Source organism: Battus philenor, unplaced genomic scaffold, assembly GCF_028537555.1.
Source record: "Battus philenor isolate CCGP_79_NKW_IND1 unplaced genomic scaffold, ilBatPhil1.0.hap1 SCAF_6, whole genome shotgun sequence".
Taxonomy (NCBI): Eukaryota; Metazoa; Arthropoda; class Insecta; order Lepidoptera; family Papilionidae; genus Battus; species Battus philenor.
Genome location: NW_027181726.1, coordinates 6492051 through 6505348, shown reverse-complemented (window position 1 = coordinate 6505348; position 13298 = coordinate 6492051). Strand labels below are relative to the sequence as shown.

Here is a 13298-nt window from a genome sequence, read left to right as displayed (position 1 = left end):
TTTTAAGAATAATTAATCAACTCTCTTTGTATATATACTACTTAACATGTATTTTATTTTTGTTTATGCTAAAAAATACATTTACTAATTTCAAAGAAAATTGGGTTTATATTTTCCTTCGAATGTTACCGTCATTCGAATACAATTTCCAGAACTACGACACTTTGTTGAAAACATTAAGCGTCAAATTTGAATATAGGTTAATGTAAAAAAAAATACAGAAGTCCACAAAAGCTATAGGGGACAATGGCGGAAAGTCTAGTCGTTTTTACTATGTTCAAATTAAATATTTTCATTAGTTAATTAAACTCTAAATAATTCCTAATAATAATTAAGAAAATGAAACAATATTTTCATCTACCTAAACTTTTTATTAAAGAAAATCAATCCTGGACATAAATTGACAATTTTTAACATAATAATATATAATAATGTAATTTTTTAAAATTTCTGAACTCAATAATATATAATGTGATTATACATTCTTTACTACTGTGATCCTTTGTTCTTGCTATCTTTATTAATCCTTCTTTCTTGACGACTTATTTAAGAAAAACTTTCTTGACTGTCTAACATCTCGACGCTTCGTGGGCTACGGTAAATGCTTTCTTGACTGTTATGATGTAACTGACTTCCCTCGCTCTCGAAAGAACTCACGCTCCTTTGTTTGCGAAAAAGTTTTTCCTGGCTTCCAAAAGGAGTAAGACTTTCTTGACTGTCTAACATCTCGACGCTTCGTGGGCTACGGTGAATGCTTTCTTGACTGCTATGATGTAACTGACTTCCCTCGCTCTCGAAAGAACTCACGCTTCTTTGTTTGCGAAGGAGTTTTTCTTGGCTTCCAAAAGGAGAAAGACTTTCTTGACTGTCTAACATCTCTACGCTTCGTGGGCTACGATGAATGCTTTCTTGACTGCTATGATGTAACTGACTTCCCTCGCTCTCGAAAGAACTCACGCTTCTTTGTTTGCGAAAAAGTTTTTCCTGGCTTCCAAAAGGAGTAAGACTTTCTTGACTATCTAACATCTCGACGCTTCGTGGGCTACGGTGAATGCTTTCTTGACTACTATGATGTAACTGACTTCCCTCGCTCTCGAAAGAACTCACGCTTCTTTGTTTGCGAAGGAGTTTTTCCTGGCTTCCAAAAGGAGAAAGACTTTCTTGACTGTCTAACATCTCTACGCTTCGTGGGCTACGATGAATGCTTTCTTGACTGCTATGATGTGACTGACTTCCCTCGCTCTCGAAAGAACTCACGCTTCTTTGTTTGCGAAAAAGTTTTTCCTGGCTTCCAAAAGGAGTAAGACTTTCTTGACTATCTAACATCTCGACGCTTCGTGGGCTACGGTGAATTCTTTCTTGACTACTATGATGTAACTGACTTCCCTCGCTCTCGAAAGAACTCACGCTTCTTTGTTTGCGAAGGAGTTTTTCCTGGCTTCCAAAAGGAGAAAGACTTTCTTGACTTTCTAACATCTCGACGCTTCGTGGGCTACGATGAATGCTTTCTTGACTGCTATGATGTAACTGACTTCCCTTGCTCTCTAAAGAACTCACGCTTCTTTGTTTGCGAAAAAGTTTTTCCTGACTTCCAAAAGGAGTAAGACTTTCTTGACTGTCTAACATCTCGACGCTTCGTGGGCTACGATGAATGCTTTCTTGACTACTATGATGTAACTGACTTCCCTTGCTCTCTAAAGAACTCACGCTTCTTTGTTTGCGAAGAAGTTCTTCCTGGCTTCCAAAAGGAGAAAGACTTTCTTGACTGTCTAACATCTCAACGCTTCGAGGGCTACGGCGCATGTCTTCTTGACTTTTTAAAGGGATTAAACTCTCTTGGCTATAAATTTCTCGGGTACTTGCGTGTAACCCATTCTTCTGGCTCGCTAAAGCCTTTGGTCTTACTTGGTGATGACATAGCGAAATAATAACGAATAAGAGAAATAACTTCGTCATTTTTAACTCTTGGCGACAGCTCGATATTGAATAATGTGCTTGTTCTCCGTACATTAGTATTTATACTGTTTACAGAGAAATTGATTTGATACTTTTGCCACGATAAAACTGCTTTATCTTAGGTATTAATAGGAAAAGGAAGGTTATCTGTAGAAAATAAATCAGAATATTCATTGCTTATAATACATCACATTATTATGATAATCTTTTAGCCTTAATTAACGTTAGTGAAAGGAAAAAAAGGATATTTACCTATTACATATTCCTTGTTTTAGATCACAATAGTGATTTGTGTTTTCTTTGTTGGTATAAATGAATTAAAATGATTCAGAAAACAATTTAAGTCCCTAAGTATAAATTAAATTTGTGAATCGATTATGAGAATGTGATTTCTGCGCGGCAGCGATGATGTATATGAAACTTTGAAGTTTTAAATAAACGTAATCATTGCCTTAACAAAACAATCCATTAAAAGTAAACATTAATTTAATATAGCAAACAAATAAATTCTCTTAAATCTCTGCCTTATATTGTTCAGTGAACAATCTAGCTACTGCAATCCCTATTTAACGGTAGATAGAAAAGCAGCGCAGATGCTGTTCTTGTATCCTATAACAATTATAGCAGCAATATTAACACTAAGACGACGGCAAGAAAAAGGCTTTTTTGAATAGTTATGGATATAAAGCTTTTAAATTAATATCTTAGTAGTCTCTATTCAACAAAAAAGAATATATAAGAGAAATCTTGTTTTGTCAGTGCCAAGAGTGCCTATGACTATGGACACTGAAACGTGTTCTCTCATTTATGGCCTTATTCGCAAGGTCCACTAATTCTATGAATACACAAAGCCTGACATCAAATGTATTGTCGTATTATTATTTCTACTATCATCATCTGAATCGAATGATCAGCAGGATAGCAATATGTGGAAGTGGAAGTAGGCAAGCCACACAGCACGCAGAACAGATGGCCGCTAGAGCCCTACAACTCTGTATAGAAGAGCAGGTCGGGAGACCAGGCTCTTCGAAACGGGTCCTCTTGGATGTCAATGGACATCCAATGCTACATCAGGTCTGACTGGACTACAGACATCTAAAAACACCCGTAATGGTGTATATTTTATTACGTCGTTGATGAAGATAAATGTTTTAAGAAAAAAACCAGTTTTTTCTTCATTAATTCCTAAATATTTCATAAACAGAGACCAGTTCAAAAGTTTCTTATATTACACAAGACAAATTACGTAGTGACATTTGATCTTAAGATAAATATAAAACAAACATAATGATATAGACATGTAAATATGTCTAGGAACAAACTTAATTTTAATTACCACTTGCATGAATTTCCAAATCGATTAAAACATTTATATTCCAATGAAAAATATTTTTAGAAGTATAAATAAGTTTCTTGAGCAATGTGAAAATTGGAAATCAGAATCAGGAGAAACACTACATGGCTAATAAAACAAAATATATTATAATACGTATTACCAGTAGAATACATCAGGAAATTAAATAATAGCCATTTAAGTGTATAGTATGCAAGATGGTCTGGTATGATAGTTCGATAATCATATCGAATATTCATTAAGATATTTTTAATATTTACTTCATCATCATCATCATCATCACATCCGCCGATGACCAGTCTCATGATTAAGATACTTAAAATCGAACAATAGAAATTTCTGTTGGACTTATTTATTAAGCATTAAGGAAAGAACATACTTTTGTTATATATAACATAGAATAAAGTTTTGATGAAAAACACGTGTGTATAATTTGGAAACATCATTTTAAATATTTTGTTTTTATTATTGTTTCTAGAAACACAATTCGATATCGAATCGATCGTCAATGTAAAAGGCCAAAAGCCTTGTACCCATTGTGTCAACGAAGAAACATACCATAAAGGAATGTCAATATTTAATTGATTTGTTATTTTATCCGGTGATTTGAATATACCTTAAAAATGTTTTATTAATAAATTTATTTAAAGTTAATAACTATAAAGTTACTCTTTATAATTATAGAAAGATACGTACTCCGATATCGTGTTTTTCTTTAAAATGGGGGACGGACCAAATGGCAAGTTTTTTTTGTAATATTTTTTATTACCTTGATATCAATAATTTTGATAATATAAGTTAGATAATAAATAATCCCCATTATATATTTCAGGAGATCATGAGATGCTTAAAGCACTTTATGATTTTGAAGCCACATTAGCGAAAACTTTAAGTTTTACTGAAGGTGAATTTTTTTACCTTCAACAAACCAATACTAAACAGCGAAACTGGTGGCATGTTGTTAATAGAAAAGGTCAAGTGGGGTTTGTTCCGTCAAATTACGTAGCGTCAGTCAAGGTAAACTCATTCATTTGATCATCCTAATGTTACATTAATTGTTTCAAATTACATATGAACTCTGCGCTCTTCCGTCAGATCGAATTGGATTTTACTATTGCAGGCAGAGCCGGAATTTTTCCTGGCGTTTCTAAACGATTGCATCAAGAACTTAAATGATAATAATACAATGTCAACACAGAAGCAAGAAACTTTAACTAAGTTGAATGAAAAAAAGAAGCAAGTTCAACTTTTAATAAAACCACCATCCAAGAAGCCTCCGGCACCGAAACCTCCACCACGCTGGGATGATTCCACACCTCCAAATGGTGTATCGCCATCTTTTGATTTGAGGCCTGTAGTTTCACAACAACATGTAACAGAAGAATATGAAGCTTCTCAATCGCCTACAAGGACAATAGATAATACATCGCAAGGTATGTTGAATTTTCAATCATTAAATATGTAGGTTACTTTATAACAAATAGTTTTTTGTTGTATTGATTTCTATAACAAAATAAAATTTATAATTTAATGTTTTAATAGTAATATTGCTACTGAACAGCATCTTTACTACTAAATAGTCATAAAAGTAAAAAATTGTGATTCAGTTTCTCTAACTAGTGATAATACAATTTTATAACAAGTAAACCCAGAATTATAAAATTTTAGATATTGAAGAAGATAGAAAAAGGAACAATGTCCAAAAGTCATCATCCAACCAATTATCTTCTGATACTGACAATCAAGATGACAGTCAGGACAGCAGCGAAAGCATTAAACCCAATGCTATTTATGAAATTGTCCAGGCAGTCCGTAAAGAGACACAATTAAGCCATGAAATGTCAAAAGTTGCTGTGGAAACTGTTCTCATTTCTCTACGGGTAATGTTAATCTTTTTCTGTCCTAGTAATTATTTTTAAGTAAGCATTCAATAAAATTTTGTGATAATTCATCTAAAGCGTCAATGTGCCTCTTTATTATCATTCCCTACAGACTTTGTACTGCCAGAAGTTAATGGCCTGTCACATTCCTGTAGGAAAAATATATTAAACTAACATATTTCAGGGTGAGCACTATATACAGGTTATTTGGGTTGACGCATTACAGGCTTCAAATCTTTTTGCTGACAAATTAGCTTTACATTCACCTGTTTAATGTTTTTATGCCAATCACCCTATTTAAGAACAATTTGAAAAAGTTTTTTTTTTATTAAAAATTGATGTTCAAATAATAGGAGTTTCTTCCTGGTGGTGCTGCAAGATCTATTATTGATGCTCTACTGCGCGAAGCTAACAGCAACATTACTTGCCCTAAAAATGCAATTGATGCTGCACCTGATGCTTTACGAATGATGACTGCCTTAAATGCCTTATCTAAGGCTGCTAATGACGCTCAACAGAGAGGCTGGGCATTGCATGATGATGCTCATGACATACAAACACAATTGCTTGAGCTTATATCTGTAATGGTGAGTTTTTTTAATTAATGATCTGTTGCCATCGAGTTAAATAAGTATTTTATTATACACTTGCAGAAATAACTTCCATTTACTACATTGCAAATATACATTTTCATTGTAGAGCTATATTCTTTTATATTTTTTTTTCTGTTTGATGTATTCTTTGGTTTCTCTGGGATAAGATAAGTGTTGTTTTGATTATTTTACCCACAATTTTTCATAAGAATCCTCTCTGTCACCCACATCTTGTTTTGTCTTGTCTCTGCGGGTTGGTTTTAGCAATCAAAAGACATGAATTCATTTTGCATTAGCAACATAAATAATTCATTTTTCTTTGTATACATATAACCTTTGATGTTGTATATTACAATGGTAGTTTGCAAAAGCGTTCCCATAGTCAGTAAGTTCCTGTAATAGTTAACATAAATGCTATGTGAAAAATCAGGTATTTCCAAATAGGCCACCCTCAGTGAACCGTTTGAGGCATGGGGGTGATCGATGAACTGCTTATAAGGTTCACAGGAAACATTTCCTACAAGCCGTATATCACATTTTTCAATCTAATATAAAAATTAGATAGATTCGATTTTCGGCCTTTTGCTATAGGGTTAAAACTTGACGGAGTTATTACAGAGCATACAATGTGTTAATTAAACTTAAAAAAAAAACTAAGTTGTGTTATGTGGTAGTTTTAAAAAGTTTTTAATGACTTTCAAAATTTTTTGGATTAAATATACCCATTTTTAAACATATTTCAGTCGAATGCAGATGTGAATATCTCCCAGCATGTCCTCAGCAGCCACCGTTATGCTTATGTCACTACACTAGTCCAATATTACCAGATGGAGACACGTTGGCCACTACGACAACTTTTGCTACAGGTATTAATGGGGCTTAAACATTATGCAAACAACCTACTTCTAACTTTTTGCTGCCTACCCTGTTTGTTTCTTATATAAAACAATTGTGTAAAGACTTAGCCAGTTTCAAAAAGTTTAAACTATGTAGTAATTTTTGAGATTATATAACTTAACCAGTTAGTTTTTTTAAGTGAGAACTCTGCCTTGGCTTGTATAAGGTTCATACAAGAAAATTGCTAACATTAACCAATGATTATATACATTTTGACCACAAATATTTTTTCTTTCTGTCTGTTGTATAGCTTTCTCTTATTATAAAAGTATAGTGAATGTTACTGTCATGAAAAGGTCCAGGTGATATACTGTGATAAATGTTACAAAGTATAAATTTGATGCATATGAGACAAAAAAAACTTGATAAAATGTAAAAAAGTACACTTTTAGCTACAGTTAATATGTTATTACAAAAAAAAAACACTAAAATTTCTGAAATAAAGTTAAAATTTACAATATCAATAAAGGATCTTATGACATAGTAGGGCAAATAAGCTTATGATGTTTTAGTTATAGTTTAGCTAATTACTTCCTCTCCTTTTATAGACTACCACATCCTTCCATCATCATTACCATTTCAACCAAAGCTCGTCTACTGCTGGACATAGGCCCTAGGCCCCTATAGATTTCCAATCACCCCTTTTGCACGAAAGAAATTCTAATGCCCCCTTTTACAAAGCAGTTTATTATACTAATTATGATTGTCTGTTAATATTTTCAAATAAATACAGGTGCTTTACATAAATGCTCGAAAGGAAAATATTACCGATTATATTTATATACTAAGAAATAAATTTTTGTGTAATAGTCTAAAAATAATAATTATTTTTGTTTAATAGGCTTTTGGTGTAATGTGTGGCTTAGAGCGAACAGCTCTGGCTACTCTGGCGTTGTCGGCATTGCCTGCGGAGATCGCGCGAGATATGCGGGACAATCCCCGCGCAGTCAGCCGTCTCTCTCACTCTGCATTACTGCTCTCAATGGTTCTCTCTATGGGAGACAAGCTTCCAGTAACACACTTTGGTATAACTCTTGATATATTATTATTAACAAAATGCTACTCTACCATTGTCAGCATCATCATCATCATTTCAGCCGCAAGAAGTACACTGTACAGTATACAAAGTACACCACCATGGATTTCTCAATGACCTTTCAACCTCCTCTAGAGCTTACGGCCCTGGAGACCGTCTGTTCTGCGCGCTACTTACATTGTTTTTTGCATAATTCGACATCATGCAAATTGTTAAAACGCTCTGAATTCATGCTTTTATTATTTTCATCACCCGCAGTGAAACAAGGAAAAACTATAAGTTATATGCGTTTCGAATATGGTATTTTCCGGTCTAATATAAGAGATATGAGATAGTTGTGTCTCTTGTCAACCAAAGCTCTTTCAGAGGTTGCCGTAAAATAAACGTTCCATAAACGCCTATTTATCGCAAAGCATAACTTAATTCTCTAGGGACGTACAAACAAAAAAAGTTATTTGAAATTATCCACGATTATTTCCAGTTTGACATGTGGATTTCGAAAATAAACTCCGTTTTTTTAATTGGTCTAAACTGGTATTCTGGGAGCTGCCAGTTTTTTTCAATACTTAAATTTTAAGGGTATAAGTCAGTTACATTGTATCATCAAGTTTTCTGAAGTTATCTGAAAGAAATATAAATTTAAAAATAGCCGAACCATTGAAAGTTGCTGAACATACATATAGGTGAAAAGGAGATATATTAAGGTCATATACTGCTGGGCTACTTTTAATCCACGGATCATATTACAGTCTGTGTAGTGTGAAAAAAATGTTTTAATTACTTTATTAATATCAGGTGATGAATAAAAATATTCAAATAGTAACTCCATTTGTAAATAATCAATCTAGCACTCCACCTCTGATAGTCGTTCTTTAAGAATCTTCAGAACGGAACCAAAACGTGCGTTCGCAATAACTGGTTCTTAAACTTCATTCGTTCTTTAATCAATTACAGCACCATTGTTTCCGTGGTTGCATTCAAAACAGATGCGACATTTTAATGTTTTCAATTTTGATGAATAAAATGAACAAAGTATGTTTCACATTGAAACAAGATTGTTTTAGCTTTCATTTTAATAAAATTTTAATTTAAATTTTCAAATCAAATTAACAAATATTTACCAATTGCAAGAATCAAATTTAACCAGATCTAAAAATAATAATTAATCTGCATCATCATTATTATGTTAGCCAATAGAGGCCACTGTAAGGCATAGGGCTTCCTCCCCAAGATTGCCACAATGACTCGTCTTGCGTTTCCATCATCCAGCAACCTTTAGTATGTGGTCGGTCCACCTCGTGAGGGACCTGGTTAATAATCTTTATTTCAGAAGAAGTAAAAGATTTCAATAATACTTTTTGACTGGTATTTGCTAGTATCACATTGTACCTCGTCTATGTGCCACATTTTGGTAAAGGTTCTCTGTTACCATGTTTGTTTGTTTTTCCCCGGCCACCTTCTTTATGTCGTCAACCCACCGCTTAAAAGACGTGCCACGCTTTCTCTTCATATTCTTCTATCTGCTACGAATAACATGACCAGCCAATTTCCAGTTTAAACTCCTAATTTGCAAACGAATTTTCCCGATTTTGACACCCACCGACTTTTAATAATTAATATTTCTACTATATTATTAGATTAACTTTTTGCAAAAAAAATAATAATTGTACTAGTGAATTCTTCTTTGTTCATTTCAATCCATCGACGTTCACTGCGAGCCATAGGCCTCCCTCCAAGATGTCTATCGGCGAATACATCATAATCGCCACGTTTGACAGGCAGCCTGGCGATCGTAGTGTGGTATTATGGTACACAGAGGATGCTGCTGCCCATACTCTGAGAACTTCTTTGTGAGCAGTGGCAATCCCATATAATTGATGCACAAATTGTGAATTAGATATGAGACTATATCCCGGAAATCGAACCGGCGATCGCAAGTCTCAGTCCTTTCCCCCTGGGCTACCACTGTTCAAAATAGATTCATATTATTTAGGTGTTAATTATGTGTTTATAAATTTGCAGAACAACTTGGTGTAGAATTTGCGCAATTTCTACTTGAACTCATTGAGAACCCACCTGAGACTGATGTAGATGAACAAATTCCGGATCTGTTCCTGACCCTACTCCTTGCCTACAACCTGCAGTTTGAGAACCCTTACGAAAATCTGTTGTTGAGTGCACTGGAGTCTCAAGATAATGCAAAGACTTTCTGTGAAAAAGTTCTTCTCTTGTTAAATCGTGAAGGTAAGTTTAAAAATTTTTAACTATTAAATCTGAAATGAAACTAGATTTCCATTTTTATAATAATAATTTGATCTTCCATGTTTTTAGAACTTGCTTATCGGAACTAAAATTTATATCAATTACCTAGTAGTTATTAATTCAGTCACATTTATTTGAAATATCAAATAAATAAGAAATTTTAGAACTTAGCTAATTTTTGTATTTTTTTATTTAATATTTTTTATTGCACATGCTAGGATACGTTTAAATAGTTTCATAATAATAAACAAAAAAGTACAATAGGCAGTCTTATCACAAGAATCAATCTCTTGCAGACAACCATAGTATGCTATGGATAAAAATATAAATAATGAGTAGTTAACCTCTACAAAACATACATATACACAAACATATATAATCTCTTTCCACATCTTAAAATAAAAATTAATCAGTGCAATAGTTTTTACACATCATTAGGGTCACAAGTGGAAAAGTGAATAATGTTATGCCTAGTATATTAAATATATAAGATCAGTTAAACAGCTTCGTTCTATCACTAGCTTGCGGATGCCAAGGTGATACTCACTATAGATTATCTTTTGAAAATGAGAAATACCATCAGTAGAGAGCATTTTTAGTTTCTGGGAGGAAATCTGAATAGACACAAGATACCCTGCCTTCTCGGAGAAGGTTCCCTACCCCTCTAAAATCCCCTTGGTGGTACTCGCAGCTAAGAGTTGAACCTACCTGGAATCCTTGCGCTGCCGTAGCAACATAAGACCGCATCACATTGCTGCCTTACTAGGATTCGCATTGAGTATGGCCCTCTACTCTAAATACTGAACAACTCGACGTTCTTCCGTAGCTTCTTACGACAGACAGGGAATGTAAAACCAAAGCTCTATTCTAATGAACCTTGGCTAAAGTTTTCACCATTAATAGAGATCTACCGTAACTAAACCAAAATTAAAATATTTCAGAGGATCCAGTTCACATATTTGATCACGAACCTGCACCGGCGCATTCTGTTCTGAAGCTTGTAATCGATCTGTTTAGCCGCAAGAAGACAGCTGAACACTTCTATACCAATGACGTCAAGGTTGCAATCGATATTATAGTCCGGCAACTTGCTGATTTATCTCCTGGTGATACCGTAAGTCATTCTTCTTTTCATTTGTCTTATTACTTAAGCTCCAGTCCATCTTGAAACAACTTGAAGGAATCGACGACGTGGTCTTTCCATGTCATCATATCCTCTTCTTTGCTCGGGTTAGTGTTTATAGAGTCCAGTTATTGATTTGACTTGATCAAACCAACAGGTAGGCGACTATTCTTTTAACGTCTACTTTTGCTACAACCAGTAATTTATTGGAGTTATCTAACTATCTGTCGGTGATGTGGCCATAGTAACTTAGACTTTTGAGTTAAACATTGCGAAAAAATTGCTATTTGCATATGCCTCCGAATTTATTTATCACAGTTTCTGCTTATTGATCATTGAGACAAGGTACAAGAACTTGCTCAAGAACTCTGACCTACAAATACACCCGTGATAGTAAAATGAATGTTTAGTCCACTTAGTTACTAAAACTATTGTCTTTTCTTGTTTATGGAAAGTCCTACCCTTTCTCACTAAGTTATAAGTTAAGGTATAGATAAAGTTATAACTAAGAGTTGCTTACGGAAAATAAAAAAATGTACCGAAAAATGATGGTGCATTAAAAGCTTTCAGTTGACAAATCGTGTAGCTGAGTTACCCATTTAAAACTTTTACACCTATAACCAATCGCCTTGTATAAGCAAAAATATTTTGTTGACAATATTTATATTTGCTTCTAATTTCAGCGACGGCAAGAATACTTAAGACTGCTACAAGGTATCATACGTAACACTGACTATGGAGCTCATTTGCACCGTCGTGACGACTTGCTTCGCTGTTTTGCTAGAATCTTCTGTGAGGAAGGTGATGTCAGCAAAGACGACCAGGCATTAGTTCGAGCCATCTTTAATGAGTTCCCGCAGTACTTCATTGCTTAAGATGGGTGTATCATAGCTTGCTTTTCCGAATTCCCGGCTTGGATCGCGCGATAAAGACGCCATTGTGTTATGTAATGAGCGTTATTCAACTAGCCAAATTAGGCTTTGTGCGGCTTGATCGATATTGAGCTCGCGAAAACAGGAGGTTCGCGAGCTAAAATACGCCATTGTAGAGTAAACAAAAGGCATTTTTCCTACATGTAACGTAAGCTATAGAAAATTGTAATTTCAACTGAAATTTCTTCCAAATTTTGGCAATTTTATTACTAATATTACTTAGAAATTTGCAACTCATATCCTTTTTTAAACAGTCACACAGATAAATATAGATAGTTTAAATTTATGAGAGTAGACTAACACATACAAGTATAGAAATGGTGTGTTAGGGCAGGTAGTGTCTAACCACAAAAAGAAAATTCATGTAACGTATTTTTACGATATAGTAATGTTGATGTAAATAATTAAGTAAGCTTGACAAAAAGTGCTAATTTCTCTTAAAATCAGGCCCCTGAAGTACACATTTTTGTCTGTTATAGAAAGACAAAAATTGTTAATCATGATATTGAAAATTACATCACAGCATGCATAGGAAATATTTTTTTTTAAAGGGCAATATTTTTTAAAGTACAAAGAATTTTTTATTAATTTTCTGGAGTTGTCCACTATCTGCCTTATCGATAGTTCTGTTTGACTGTTTACTCTGTTGATTTATGGGACAACCTGTTAATTATTCATGTTGCTCATGAGATGCTGTTGTTAAATCTAGTTATGCGAACGTCGTGATAATTGTGCTAAGACTTATCAGAGATATTATATTCTGATGCATAAATATGCACATTCTTGAAATTTTTTTGATTGTAAAATTATGGAAGCAACTTCAATTTTTGCTTGCATATGAAACGAGATAATAGTCGTCTCACGGTATATTTAGTTGTCTCTCTCACTCATGATTTCGATACATAGCGCTTTCCGCAAAAATCCAACACTTAAACTTTCAGTACATATATATGCATCCGTATATTCGATCTCTGATTATTTTTGACTTTTTTCATAGGTAGTTAAACTTTTTAAATTGGCTGTGGCATCAACTATTAGCAAGCTATACTTAATAATTAATTATTGTTCTAAGTCTAAAATTTATTGATGTTGTCAGTGCTTATGAAAAATTGGATAGTTTTAATGAAAACAGATTGTTTATCTTTTAAATAGAAGGCCTATACAAATTTGCAAATATTTTCCAGGAGATATATGGAAAAAAATGAATAATTTATTTATTGATGTGTAAAGTATATTAGGTATGTATAAAAGGCTCAAAGCATCAT

At 33.7% G+C, this 13298-nt stretch overlaps 2 protein-coding genes across 2 annotated transcripts; one reads left to right on the top strand and one right to left on the bottom strand.

Moving 5' to 3' along the window:
* Window positions 1-350: 350 nt before the first annotated feature.
* On the bottom strand, window positions 351-1994 carry LOC137930244 (trichohyalin-like). Its single transcript, XM_068773449.1, has one exon. The coding sequence runs from the start codon at window positions 1954-1956 to the stop codon at window positions 547-549; it is 1410 nt and encodes a 469-aa protein (XP_068629550.1). The 5' UTR covers window positions 1957-1994; the 3' UTR covers window positions 351-546.
* A 1923-nt stretch (window positions 1995-3917) lies between these two features.
* LOC137930467 (NCK-interacting protein with SH3 domain) lies at window positions 3918-12446 on the top strand. Its single transcript, XM_068773725.1, has 10 exons — window positions 3918-4049; window positions 4143-4327; window positions 4431-4743; window positions 4979-5190; window positions 5544-5777; window positions 6527-6649; window positions 7522-7705; window positions 9739-9960; window positions 10920-11092; window positions 11785-12446. The coding sequence occupies exons 1-10, from the start codon at window positions 4031-4033 to the stop codon at window positions 11974-11976; spliced, it is 1857 nt and encodes a 618-aa protein (XP_068629826.1). The 5' UTR covers window positions 3918-4030; the 3' UTR covers window positions 11977-12446.
* The last annotated feature ends 852 nt before the right edge of the window (window positions 12447-13298 follow it).